Source organism: Diadema antillarum, unplaced genomic scaffold (genome assembly GCF_040938485.1).
Source record: "Diadema antillarum isolate AM-2024a unplaced genomic scaffold, OU_Dant_1.0 seq00001098_RagTag, whole genome shotgun sequence".
NCBI lineage: Eukaryota > Metazoa > Echinodermata > Echinoidea > Diadematoida > Diadematidae > Diadema > Diadema antillarum.
Window position 1 is genome coordinate 1,109,948 of NW_027271915.1, and position 14,281 is coordinate 1,124,228.

Sequence of the window (14,281 nt, forward strand, 5' to 3'; positions counted from 1 at the left end):
CATAATTAGCAGAGATGAATTAAGTACTTTTTATGTGTACGAATTAACATTTTTCAGCAGTTTTTACACACAAAATATAAACTTTTATATTTCATATTGAACAATAACCTTCATCTTAACAATTCATGGGTGCACAACAAAAAAGTCAACGAAACAATGGTATGACACGGTACAATAATGTCACGTACTAGTTTTTTTTTTTTTTTATGCGAAGAATCGATATCAATTTAACTTGGAGTGGACATGCCCTTACGTGTTCCATGACGTCAACTCCCCTCCCTCCTCCTTTTTCGTTGTTTGTTTTTTCACCAGCGGGGAAGTTTGCAGATGAGTGACTCAACGGTGAACTCGTTCTCAATCCCACAGTGGAGATCGTTCCACTTGTAATCGAATTCGTAGTTGAACGACGCACAGTCCTGATTGCCGCCATAGCTGTTTGGCTGGCCAGACCCCCATGAGGTGAAGGTGACGTCAGAACCATCGCTCCATCTCCATTCGCCCTCAACGTCTTCATCGGTAAGACCAATCCACACTCTGGTAGTCACCTGAAGAGGGGAACAATATTTATAGGGGAATTGCCCCACACATAATACACGAATTCAAATAGATGCAGAACAGCTGATGCAGAACACACTAGAAATGTCGCTATAGCGACTGGTATGCCTCCGCCAAAATACATCGTTCTCCCTATCGTTCTCCCTATAGATATACAGTACATCTTGACAATGCGTGAGTCAGTTTGACAAAATTGGCCAAATATTAAAATTACATGTTTGTCACAAATGTTTGGAGTGTTCACTTTCCTTGGACAAGGTTTGATTGGTATTTGGGGATTTGAGGATTTTTACTTGACCTTTGACCCTTTTATAAGTTTATGCATTGAGCAATTTTTAAGGTATGGAGAAAAGAAGTGTAATTTCAGTATTAAATAGTAAAATTTTAGCATTTCAACCTGACCTTTGACCCTTGACTTTTGACCTCATGACCCTAAAATCGCAAGAGAATCACTGTCAGGCAGTACATGCACGAATATTTCATGATGATACATTGAGCCACTTCCGAGATATGGAGGAAAAAGTGATATTTATCATTTTTACTTGACATTTGACCTTTTGATCTTTGACCTTTTGAAAAAAAAAACTTTCCCAAATAATTTTTAATGGGTAATGCATGCATACACCAAGTCTCGAGAAAAATCCTTCAGGCATTGCAGAGATAGGAGTAAAACAGTGGCATTTTGAGGATTTGACCTTGACCTTTGATCCCATGACCCCAATTCCCCGAGATAAGCACTGCCCGTCAGTACATGCATAATGTACTAAGTTCCAGAAAGATCCCTTGAAACATTTCCGAAATATTGAGAGAAAAAGTGGCATTTTAACATTTTCACTTGACCTTTGACCTTTGGCATCATGACCCGAAACTTTCTCTAGATAATTCTTATTGGATAATACCTGCATACACCAGGTTTCAAGAAAATATCTTCAGGCATTGCATAGATATGCCTTGGAGAAAATACTTAAATTTTGAGCATCAGATGTTGACCTTTGATCTTTGACCTTGAGCATGTGCACCCAAAAGTTAATAGGCGCAACTTCGCCCACTCATACACTGCACATGCCAAGTTTCATTAGAATACTTCGAACAGTAGCTTCATAAGGATACCTCAAACAGCTTTTTTTTTTGTTAGTATACCACAAAATTGATTACGGGTGCCTCCGAAGGACGAACGGACGGACGGACAACCCGAAAAAATGCCTCCGGCGACACTCCCCGGCGGAGGCATAAAAACACACGTATGATTTTAAATTTCCGGAATATCTGAAAATCCTTTAAAATTATTGTGTCTTTAAAGATTTGGCTATAACATCAATGTCCAGTAATCGCGGGATAAGAAGACTAAAAACAGATCGTGATGTCACAAAAGTGGAAAAATAGTTACAAAGAAAAGGTAAAACGATTTCTTTTTCGTGTCGTTGTTTTGTTTTCAACTTTGTCGACAGCGTAGCAATGTTATTATTAGGTCTCATGACTATATGAGACCAACCACTAAACCAAATGTCATTAATAAAGCATATAAAAGCTGTTAATCAATTTCAAAGAGAACATGGCCACCAAATTACGAGAATTTTAGGAACACTGCTCTCATAAACTGTTAAACATTGGCATTATACTTATATTTTATTGCCACTGTATTACATGTATAACCGTGTTGCTGACAGACTGTAAAAATTCAGCTAGATTGTCACTGATGGTGACATGTTAATGATTTCAAAATGATGATTTGACACTAGGATTTTTTTTTTTTTTTTTTTGGGGGGGGGGGGGGTATTTATTCTGAACATCGACTTTAACCCTATAAAGCCCAAGGGGGGGGGGGGCACATTGTGCCCCCCCCCCCCACCAGATTTTCATTTGCCACTCCTTCGCCCTTTATCCGATTTCAACCAAATTTGGTGACTTTTCCTAAGATCTTATTGCAAACATTTTGATATATAATTCAGCTATATTTGATGTTGCTGGTTGCCATGGTAACCATAAACTGACAACCATGTAAGTCAGATTTTGCATCTTTTTTCTGTTCCCATTTTATTTAACAGCATTACAGTGGATGAAATGGGTGTTTCTTGGCTGAAATTTGTTGAAGGAGCAAAATTTGAAGTAACTATGGTCCTGGAAAGTTTTTCTTATTATTTCCTTTGTTTTTATGAGACAAAGGCATAAAACAATAGATAACTAGAGATAATTGAAAACAATAATATTTTCTAAAGATTGCCCTTCTATTTTGTGTTATTTTGATTCCCTCACCCAAATTATGCCTCTAATATCATTAGTTTATCATATTATCAATTTGCAATCTTGAAATTCCACTATTATGCAAATATGAAGTGTCATAACTATACATGTACCCATCCGAAACATTTCATCTCCGGTCTCATAATGTATTATTATGTTGACATGAATAGCGCCCCCATGTAGTGACCTTGAGACATTTCAACTGTAACAAATCATAAGATTCCACTTATCATTTGTGACAAATATGAAAATGATTGGTCTATAATAAGACATATATAATGGGGATAAAGAAATTAAACAGAAAAATCATGGTTTTAGCATATTTCCTATGTATTTCTTTATATTTTGGAAAATAGCGCCCTCCATGGGTGACCTTGAGAAAATTCAAATGTACGGTCATGTAGAGTACGAGTTACTCTACCCATGTGCCAAATATGATGATGATACATCAAATAATAAAAAAAAGTTATATAGGGGGGCACAATGTACCCCCCCCCCCCCCCTTGGGCCTGCGAGGGGTCAAAATAGCTTGGGCTTAATAGGGTTAAATGGATGGTACGGTATTGGTGGGGATGAGAATTGGGCTTTTAACTTTTGCGAGATACCAAGAAAACACTTATGAAATAGTACAGAGCATACCATTTTAAGAGGAATTCAAAGTTTATTTGATGAAAATCTGGTTTGGAATGACTGAAACACCTAAAAACAAAGTAAAACAGAGCAGTCGTAATAAAGTGTGGGTCCCACACTTGTTAGAATCGCTCTGTTTTGGATATCTCAGCCATTTCAAAACCAATTTTCATCAAATAAACGTTGAATTACTCATGGAATTACATGCTCTTTCATATTTCATTAGAGGTTTCTCATTATCTCACAAAGAAAAATGTTAGAAACCTGAAATTAGGTCTCAACCAAAACTATACGACCCCTCTAAGGCAATGATTTCATGCTGTAAAGGTCGCAGTGTATTACTACTACTACTACTACTACTACTACTACTACTACTACAGTGCACTCCCGTTATAACGAAATGCTCGGGACCGGCAGTTTTCTTTCGTTATAACGAAATTTCGTTATAACCGAACAATTGATACAATAACGAAAACAAGGAAGCCACGCATATATCATATTCTATTTGTTGAATACTCGTCATATACTGGAAAGCTATGTTAACAATAAAACAAATAGTAAATTCAATTTCAGATTATTGTATTACAATAACGCAAGTTCCCCTCGGAAACTGTGCGTGACACACCAAGCGAACACACAGTGATGTGACGCGTTCGCCCATGCAGAGATGCTATAAATGCTTGTTCCGCTATGTATTTTCGGAAGCGATCCTCATTTCGTTATAACGGAGCACATTTCTTTTGTTTTTCTTTGTCAGTGGTGCTCGGAAAAGGCTTCGTTATAACGAAAATTTCGCTATAACCGTGTTCGTTATCAGCGAATTTTGTACCATAGACTTTAATGGCGATAATTTTGGGGCCAGACGTTTTACTTCGTTATAACGAAATTTCGTTATAACCGTGTTCGTTGTAACGGGAGTGCACTGTACTACTACTACTATACTACTATTATTACTATTACTATTATTATTACTATTATCATTGTTATTATTAGTAGTAGTATTCTCATTATTCTCATTATTATTCTCATTATTATTACTATCATCATCATCATCATCATTATTATTATTACGGAAGTAACTTATGCACTGGAAGCAATTTGGGGCGCTTTAATAAATAGGAGGGTTGTCGACAATTCCATAGACCATAAGAGGGGACAGAAAAACAGCGGACGGGCAATATTAACATTAATAGTATGGTCTTATGTACCAGGGTAAAAACATCTCGTTCAAAGATTGTAAGGACGTGGGAGGACTCGAACTCGGGCCCTCCGTTTCAAAAGCAAGATTCCTATCCACTAGACCACAGTACACCCCCCCCCCCCCCCCCCAAAAAAAAAAAAAAAAAAAGAAAAAAAAGATACTTACTCTCTTGTTTCGAGTGGTATCATAGAGTACTCTAAGGAAGTCGTACTCTTCTTGGGAGTGGATTGAAGTCAGATGCCCCAGGCTTAACGTCCTCGTTTCCGAACACGGCACGGAGAAGGAACGGCAGTACATCTCTGCAGCATCCCATGTCACGTTCTTGAAAGTAAAGAATCTGTAACAATTTAAAGAGGAAATGTACTCCATAACATCCAAAAGAAAAGAAAAACACACACACGCTAACTTTGAAAGTTGCTTTAGGTTCACAGAGTGAAAGTAGTTCCTAAATAAACAGAATGGTGTACTTGGTTCGTGGCAGCTTGACGCACACTACGACAGTTATGGGATTTTGAATTGTGATTATAATGTTTCAACTTAATAGTGATAATTGACATCATACAGTGCGTATAAAAAAAAGGTAATCCAATTTTGGAGGACTACTTTTCATGATTGTCTGCTATGAAGAGCAACAAATTACAAATTATACTTTTTCAAAGTTTGCGTGTCCGCAGAGGCAAATGCATGACTATTGTCTTACTGCATGAATGAGATCTATCAATGAAAGTGGCCAATAGGCCAGCCTGTATACATAAATGCAGGTTTGTGTTTAGGATTAACCATGTTCAGGTTTCTCCTAACTTTTATCTTCCATAACTTTAATATGCCACTGTCTCATAACTTGGTCACTCTCACAGAGGTCGATCAACCCACACAGTCCATTTTTTCTGCTCATTTCATCACAAAGCTCGCAGCGACACACCATGTCTTGAATATTATGAAGAGAGACACATCGGTAATGGTTTAGCCTTTATGGGAAGGACAAGGTATCGACAACATGGTCATGATGGTCATATTGAAGGTTACAAAGGTAAGAAACCCTTAAACACGAACCTGCAGTCGTGCAGTCTGTCCTGATAATTTGACCACTTCCATTGGCATTTTTCATCCATTGCGGTGAGATATGCATTGTTCCATCACAATAACACGCAAACTTGGAAAAAGTGCAGTTTGTCATGTTGTCTTTAAGTTCATGTGCTCAGTCATACATGGCGTTTGTCAACATAGTTAGATAGATAGATAATAAAATAGTAGCCCTCCAAGTTGGATTACTTTTTTTTTAAACTCGTTGTAAAACAGGGTCACGGAAGGGGGAGGAACTTTAATTTTCTTCAACCTATACCTTTGACGCTAGAAAAAAAGAACTTAGAAAGGAGAAATTTCGAAAAGAAAAAAAAGAAAGGAAAGAGCGTTAGAAAACCTATGACCGTTCGAGGGCTCTACATTAACATTATTCTCATCAAAATATAGAGGGGAGGGGGGGGGGGGTTGTTGACACAACAAACCACGAACCGATGAATAATGCAAAATCTTTAAGATGAATTCCAGCAATGAAATCAATTACAAGAACCCTGTATGGTAACATTTGCATCTATCATGTCTATAGATGAGAAGTGTGTGTATAGTTGTAGAATCCTATTCATACCCCCTCCCCCCCCCCCCCCCCCCCGTCCCACGCTTCCGCGAAAAATGTTTTCATATGGTATACAAGATGACACGATTGTGTTTCTGCTATAGTCTCGCTCTGGAACTTTTGTCGATTCTTCTTTCTCCAGCTATAAGCTTTAAGCCGAGTGATGGCGCGATCCCGAGAACTGCTGCCCGAGCGAGTGAGTGTGTGCCATGGTGTGTGTGACTCGGGGCAGCAGTTCTCGGTATCGCGCTATTACCACGATTACTATAGTTGGCGGAAAAAGAATAGATAGAAAGGATCCAGAGCTAGACTAGTTTCTGCCTTTCCTGAGTGGATGCTCCCAATTTCAAGGGTGGAGCACACTTCTCATTTATCAATGGCAACAGGGTCCAATTGCGTATAAGATTTCATGGCCATCCAGGCCAATTAAACCGTGTTATTTCAATGACCACGGATCCTATCAGAATGTCTGAAGGAGTGAACGTATATGATTTAAAAAAAATTCTGCGTTTTACCTGACCTACCAAACGCATTGAAGCTCAGTTTAATGTTTCTCATGATATGCATAATTTGAACCCCGTGATCAGGTGTCAGACAACAGATGGCGAAAATTGCAAGGTGTGGACATTGTAGGGTTCCAGCTCTTTATTCTGAGGCTCGTAATTCCGAAAATGGAATGAGGTTCGATATTGCGAATGTTCGTTAATCTGGAAATAAAGGAATGTCGTCATTCGTTATTTTCAAATTATCGGAACTTATGGAAAAACGCCACAAAATATCTGTGTTCGGAAAAATGAACCCTGTAGCTCTCTACCGAAGCAATTGGACCCTGTTGCTATTGATATGAGAAGTGTGCTCCGCCCTTGAAATTTGAGCATCAGCTTAGGAATGGCAGAAACACGATAGTGTCATCGCAGAATGAACAACAGGATGAGGGAATCTATTTCAAGTTTCAGTTGACTTTTTGCTCAGGTGCACAGGGGTGTCGATCGGGGGGGGGGGGGGGGGGAGGGCAGGGGGCAATCCCCCCCCCCCCCGAGAATATTGGAGGGCAAACACATCATTCCAACAACCATTACAACCATTTAAAGAGACATTTATTGCTTACTGCAGTTGTACTGTTCATGAGGCAGCTCCTGAACCACTCCAAGGCCTTCCAACGCACTCCGTAATGATGTAATTTATTATGTAAAATATCATAACTGATGGTGTCGAAGGACTTGGAGAAGTCCAGGAACAAACCTATCAGATGAGAAGATTTTGTCGTAGCATGTGCCACCTTTTCTATATCTATATTTGCCTTATCCGGCAAAGTGTGACAGGGACATTCGTATATGCCCCTCTCAAACTTTGCCGAATAAGGCAAACGCACGAGAAACGAATGTCGATTTTTGGCATGTGTTAAAATCTTTTAAAATGCGTTTTTTCCCCTTTTTATTCTTTTGATGGACGTGATTTCCGTCAGAGAGGCCAAGAAACTTTGGGCATGCGCAAAGTTTTATTTCTCGCCAAAAACGGATAGCGTGAAGTGACCCTTGCTCGATAGTTGTATACTTTTTCTATACAACTATGAATTAATTTCTTTTTATATGAGTGTATCATTTTCCATCAGATGCACTGGTTGTTGTGTGGAATATGACTACGGGTCTCATGGCTTCCTGTCACTTCAGTGAACACGTGTAGCGTTCTATATCTATATAGGTCTTGTATGTACGCCCCTCTAGAACGGAAACTTTACACTTTGTCCACCAGAAAAAACGAATTGAACAATGGATGAGCAAAATCTCGCCCGTTTCTTTTACAGTGGGCCTGTTTCTGTTCCAGTTGGCAAAGCGGCCAAATAGAACACACCTTGGGCGATTGTGTACAGGAGAGTGGAGCGCGCGCATGAGAAACGAATAAGAATCGCATGCCCACAGGACATAACGCACGAGGAACAGATGGGCATGAGACGTACATCGAACGTCAGAGAACCGTGCGTACGCGTTTGATGTGCAGTACATAGCCGTTCCATCAGTTCCATTTCTTGCAGCATTTGACTCTACAGGAGGCCTACTGCGGGTGGAAACGCGTGGAAAACTTTCAACTTACAACTTTCAACTTTATTTTTCATTTCCATCAAATAAACAGGGAAAATTATAAGCAATGCATTGACGACAAAGTACAGTACAGATACACGAGAAAACGTACAACTATCGGGCAAGGGTCAGATTGCGGTATTCGTTTTTGGCGAGAAAAAACACTTTGTGCATGCACAAAGTTTTCTGGCCGCTCTGTCGGAAATCACCGGAAGATAAACGTCCATCCAAAGAATAAAAAGGACATGAAACGCTTTTTAATGCATATCAACGGATGCCAAAAATCAACATTCGTTTTTAATGCGTTTGCCATATCCGGCAAAGTGTGACAGGGGCATTACGCTACTGAAAATTCCGTACATAATAACCTTTTGTTCCCTAGAAGGTACAGCAATATTACTCTAATTTCGACATCTTTCTTAATTATGCAAACAGTTCACTGCATGTTTGTTTATGTCTATAACTGAGTTTGAATGCCTATTAAAACTTTACCAAGATACTTTTGTGTCACAGAAATAATTCTGACATGCTTTTGTTGAACTGTTACCTCTTTCAAATTACGTTATTAAGTATTGTATTCTAATGAAAACAACAAAAATAGTAAAGCATAAAACTTTACCCCCCCCCCCCCAAAAAAAAAAAAAAAAAAAAAAAAAAAAGCGGACGGGCGGTTTCGAGCGTTTTAGCATGGACCTCCATGGTTTTAGGGAGTAATCTGACTTGCGGTTTCGGACGGTTCAGTCACTGATGGGATAACGAACCTCTTCTTATTTTTGGATTAACGAACCTTCGGAAATTACGAACATCTCCCCATTTTTTTTTTTTAATGGTGTAGAAAGTAGATCTTATACCTATTTCAAAATATAACTATAATACCGCATGGTTGTCAAAAAAAAAAATCCTCACCGATAGCAATTATCGCCAAAGGGGGTCCAAAACGGAGGGCACCCACAACCGCCTGCCTCCGACGACGGGGGAAGGATCACAAGCAAAGCCGCAGCAATTGCCAGGCCGCCGAAAAGGGCTGATTTCAAATTTGCCATGCCTGTAAGAAAATTAGACACGCACAATTATTTGAGACTGTAATTATCAGCTCGTCGACTATGTCCTTGCCACAATGATAATGCTGGTGGATCATCTGCCGATATCAGGAGGAAGAGTGTTATTTCAGACAGCACTTATACATTTTGTCTATCTTGCAAACAAACGAGAGCACATGTCACGCCGATCTTGTAAGTTTGAGGTCCCGGGGTAAGCTATAATAATATTGCCACTGCACAGGGGTGGACTTTTAAAGAGAAAAGAAGAGAAAGCATTATGAGGTTACGCCAATCAACAAATCAAGCACTTACAGTCAAGCGCGCCGGAACTCTTATGTGTGCCTGTTTTTTTTTTTTTTTGGTTTTTTTTTGTTTTTTTTTTTTTTTTTTTTTTTTTGGGGGGGGGGGCAAAATCTCGACGGGGGCACATTATGTGACGGTGTGAAATCCTCGGTGAGGGAGCGAAGCGACCGAGCGGGGGTACCAAGGTAGGGCCTTTATGAAAAAAAAAAAACAGCTTACAAAAGTCGCATTCATATAGCATTTAAAAGCAAATTTCTTGGAAATAACACATACCTAGTGGAAAAAAAAAATGTGCGAAGGACTATGATTATAACATACGGGGGGTACATTTATGTGACGATGTAAGATCCTCAACGAGGGAGCGAAGCGACCGAGCAGGGGGAGGGTGTGGGAGGGGGATACCCCCCCCCCCCCCCCCCCCATGGTAGGGCCTTTTTGTAAAAACAGAGTACAAAAGTCGCGCTTATAGAGCATTTATAAGCAAATTTAAACATAGTGAAAAAATAGTGCGAAGGACTATGATTATAATATACGGGGTATAAATATATATATATATATATATGACGGTGTGAGATCCTCGGCGAGGTTGCGAAGCGACCGAACGGGGGGGGGGTGTGGGAGGGGGGACACCCCCCTCCCACGGTAGGGACTTTTTTTAAAAACAGAGTACAAAAGTCGCGTTTGTAGAGCATTTAAAAGCAAATTTCTAGGGAATTAAACATGCCGAAAAAAAGTGTGAAGGACTACGATTGTGACATGGGGGGGGGGGTACATCATGTGACGGTGTGAGATCCTGGACGAAGAAGCGAAGCGACTGAGTAGGGGAGGGTGTTGGAGGGAGGTATCACGGTAGGGACTTTAAAAAAAAAACAGAGTGTAAAAGTCGCGTTTACGTAACATTTTAATTCAAATTTCTATTGAATTAAACGTAGTACAAAACAAACATCACTGTGAAGGACCATCACCATAACTTATGAAAACTGTTTATTTTACTATAATGTACGGGCAGAGTGAGCGACCCACTTTCACTTTGCGATTCGTCTGAAATGTATTAAGATGTAATAAAGATTATTCTTCAAATTCATGAATTTCTTCCATCGAGATGTTTTCATTGCAACTGATTGACAAATTGCCCTACATCGACGTAAATAAGCACTGAATTGATCAGTGTTTAGTAGTAGCCATGATAAAAAATCTTTGGCGTTCATACTCGAGCAGGATTCGAACCTACGACCTCCTGATCACCGGACAGGCGTCATCTCCACTAGACCACGGAGCTTTCGCCCGAAAGCAAGTGTTGGTTCTAGTCCTTATAGCATGCAGCGGGTACTGCTTTGTTATTCAAATTCATGAATTTCTTCCGTCGAGATGTTTTCATTGCAACTGATTGACATAATTCAGTGCTTATTTACGTCGATGTAGGGCAGTCCTCACGAATATATCATGTTGTTGTTGATACCTCCAGTGAACTACTTTCACCAAAAACAAACTTTCAAATCACCAAATAAGCTCGTAAATTTTGCTTGAAAAAGTGTGAATCTGCACGGTGAATATATGCTAATGATCGAGCACTTCTTGGCGGAGAGTCAGACGTCACCGAGGCACAACTCTTCCCAGCCGTGTTCTGCTCGTTAGACGGAGTACTGTGTACATTAGTATGGTAAGAATTCGTGCGCGAGAGTGGTTTGTACGCAAAGTAGTATGCAACACGGACGGAAGCTAGAAAAGGACCGTGCCTATTTGATGTCAAGTGCATGGTATATTTGATTTTAAAATATATATCAATTTATGTTTACGATATTAATTTACAGGAATCATATATAACTGAGCTTGAAATATTTTGTTTAAGATAATAAATCACATACTTTCACAATTTATGAAAAATTACAACTGTTCATTTGAACACTTAAATTGGTTTTTAGAGGCACGGTTGTCAACTTGGCGAGTAGGGCATGAATGACGTAGCATCTTTTTGCAGGCTCTTACACGATCGCTTGCAGGAATTATTTTTCAAAAATCGCGTACGGAGACAGTTTTTAATTTCCACGCGTATAAACTGGTGAAAGGTTATATTTTTTACTCTTCTTAATATTATCAATACAGTGAAAATCTCAGGACTGCCTCCCTTTAATCATACAATGGCATTACATACCATAATATGCACATGAAACAAAAGCCCAGCTTTAGTGCTTCAGAATAATTCTATAATGTGAATTAGGGATAGAAACAACCAATGTAAAAATCTGAATTAGTATAGTCAATATTGAATATCGTAAAATAAACAAAATGTGAACAATAGTTATAATAAAAATGTTTCTTACACTAAACTGTCTTCAGTTATGGTTTATTGAGAAAAAAAAAGTGTTATCTCATCATTTATTTTTACCATTTATAAATGTAGGGATGTTTCGTGATACAACTTATCTACACATAATCATCATTAATTCTATAATCATAATTCGACATTTTAAAATTCGCTCCTCCCAATGTAAAACAGTACTTTTAACGTATTTAAATGTGTCACTGCATAAAGTAGGCGCTAAATATATCAAACAGACCATAATACAAACTCATCAACACGAAATAAAGCCCTTTCGGTGGGATAAGAATTTTTCTAGACAAACAACAGAAAAAAAAAGTCTGGCAATACAGACCAACACGCCAACAGAAGTCAGAAGAGCGAGATATACAGTCAGAACGAGGTTCAGTCTCTCCTCACTGGATGATAGTACCCCAAATGTTTGAAACGATTGCAACTCTGCTCTGGGATATAGGTCGCGAACCTTTGCAATAACTAGGTCACTCTCAACTGCCCACTCCGACCGTGGGTCCAGGTGTGAAATTCAATACGACATTAAATGTTGAGATGATTGCATTACAGGTGTGGTGGTTGCAAAGGCGCTATTGCACGCTACACAAACAACTGCCAAACACAGAAATGATGTCAGCGAGATGTCATGATCAATGTTTTGTCCAATTCGCTCACTCATCGGGCTTCGTCACTTAATGTGCGAATCCTCGAAATATTTAATTTTATCATCTAAGTGTCCATAAACCCAACGTATCATGTAGATAATAAGTTATGATGTATAGAGAGAAACATTGGATAACTGTATAAGAGAGTGGATGCAGCGTGCAATCGCGTGTTGATTGGACTGTGTAAACACTCCATCCATCAAGATTGATAATAAATCATTATTGATGTAGGCCTATTGTGGGGGGTGGGGTGGGGGGGGGGACGGTTTTTTTTCCACAATACACAGAAATACATAAGCTGTCACCACGTTGCCCTCCCCCTACACCCCCCCCCCCAAGGGTAAAAACCTTGAAGTGTTTACGCTGAAGACCTTTTTCTTTTCTTTTTTTCTTCGCTTGGTAGCTGATGAAACCCGGAAGTGGCACCAGAAGTCTGAAGTGCCCCCCTCCGCCCACTTTTGAAATCGTGGCGTCGGCCATGTGTGTCTATATCTTGCCTGACACTCTTACTACGCCTTGGCAAATAGAGATCCTATACCTACCAACATAATATCATTAGCGCACCGTGATATTTACTGTAAGTGCATATCAGACAAAGTTTAGATCGCAGAGCTCAACAGGATATTACAGTCTGTAAACTTCCTGCTAACGGTATGTATAATAGTGATGTGTTCCTCCTAATAATGTGAACTTCAGCTCCTATACACGTCTGTGCATTACGTGCCATACACTTCCGGTCTCCTAAAGACAATAATAGTCCAATTCTCTATTTCACCCATATTCGCACAACTAAACAGACATTTATACATGTATTCTTGTGCACTTTTATTCTTTGACATCATAACAATAAGTAACAGAATGTAGGTATATAATCATCAAGAATAAGAACCGTCACGCGATTGCTATCACAAGACAGGAACACGCTGAACCATACATATTTCACTACTTTATCGAAGTGCCACTGCCTTCTGTCCCCGAATTACTAATATCGAAAGCGATATATGACATTCTTTGGCATTAATGCTCTCGTATTTGAAGCACAAAAGTTGTGTATCATCTCAGAATAATAAGCTTTCTAATCTATACAATTTCGCCGTTTTCAGAACCTCACGAGAAGTTTCAAGAGTAAAAGAAACAACAGAAACACGGAATCTTGAAATCGAACCTGTAGCTTTAGGGAATGTATATCTTTTGCAAAGGCGGCTCGCAATTGTATGGACTCGCATACGGCGGGCGTTGGACTCGCGCGCACACATCAGTGATCGGATGGGAGCGAGCTGTGCGTGTGCTGAAATTATAGCAAGCCGCCTTTGCAAAAGGCTATAGGGAATACGGACACCACACAATTATAGCAGAGAAAACTCTTTACGTACTTGTTTGCATATCCTATTACGATCCTATTCAGCAGCTTTTACATGAAAATGTGATTTTATATTTCTAATAAAAATGACCTTCATCTTGATAATTCAGAGGCGTATAAAAAAAGTAAACGAAATGACGGCGCAGTACAATAATGTCAAAGGTTGGAAGAATCCATAATTCATTTTGAATGTGGAGTGAAAATGCACTTTATCGCTCGATCCATGACGTCAAGTCCCATCCCCCCCCCCCCCACACTTTTTTT

At 39.4% G+C, this 14,281-nt stretch overlaps 1 protein-coding gene across 1 annotated transcript; it reads right to left on the reverse strand.

Moving 5' to 3' along the window:
- Positions 1-268: 268 nt before the first annotated feature.
- On the reverse strand, positions 269-9,381 carry LOC139743618 (echinoidin-like). Its single transcript, XM_071654094.1, has 3 exons — positions 9,245-9,381; positions 4,793-4,964; positions 269-545 (listed from the first exon to the last, which is right to left on the reverse strand). The coding sequence occupies exons 1-3, from the start codon at positions 9,379-9,381 to the stop codon at positions 306-308; spliced, it is 549 nt and encodes a 182-aa protein (XP_071510195.1). The 3' UTR covers positions 269-305.
- Between the last annotated feature and the right edge of the window lie 4,900 nt (positions 9,382-14,281).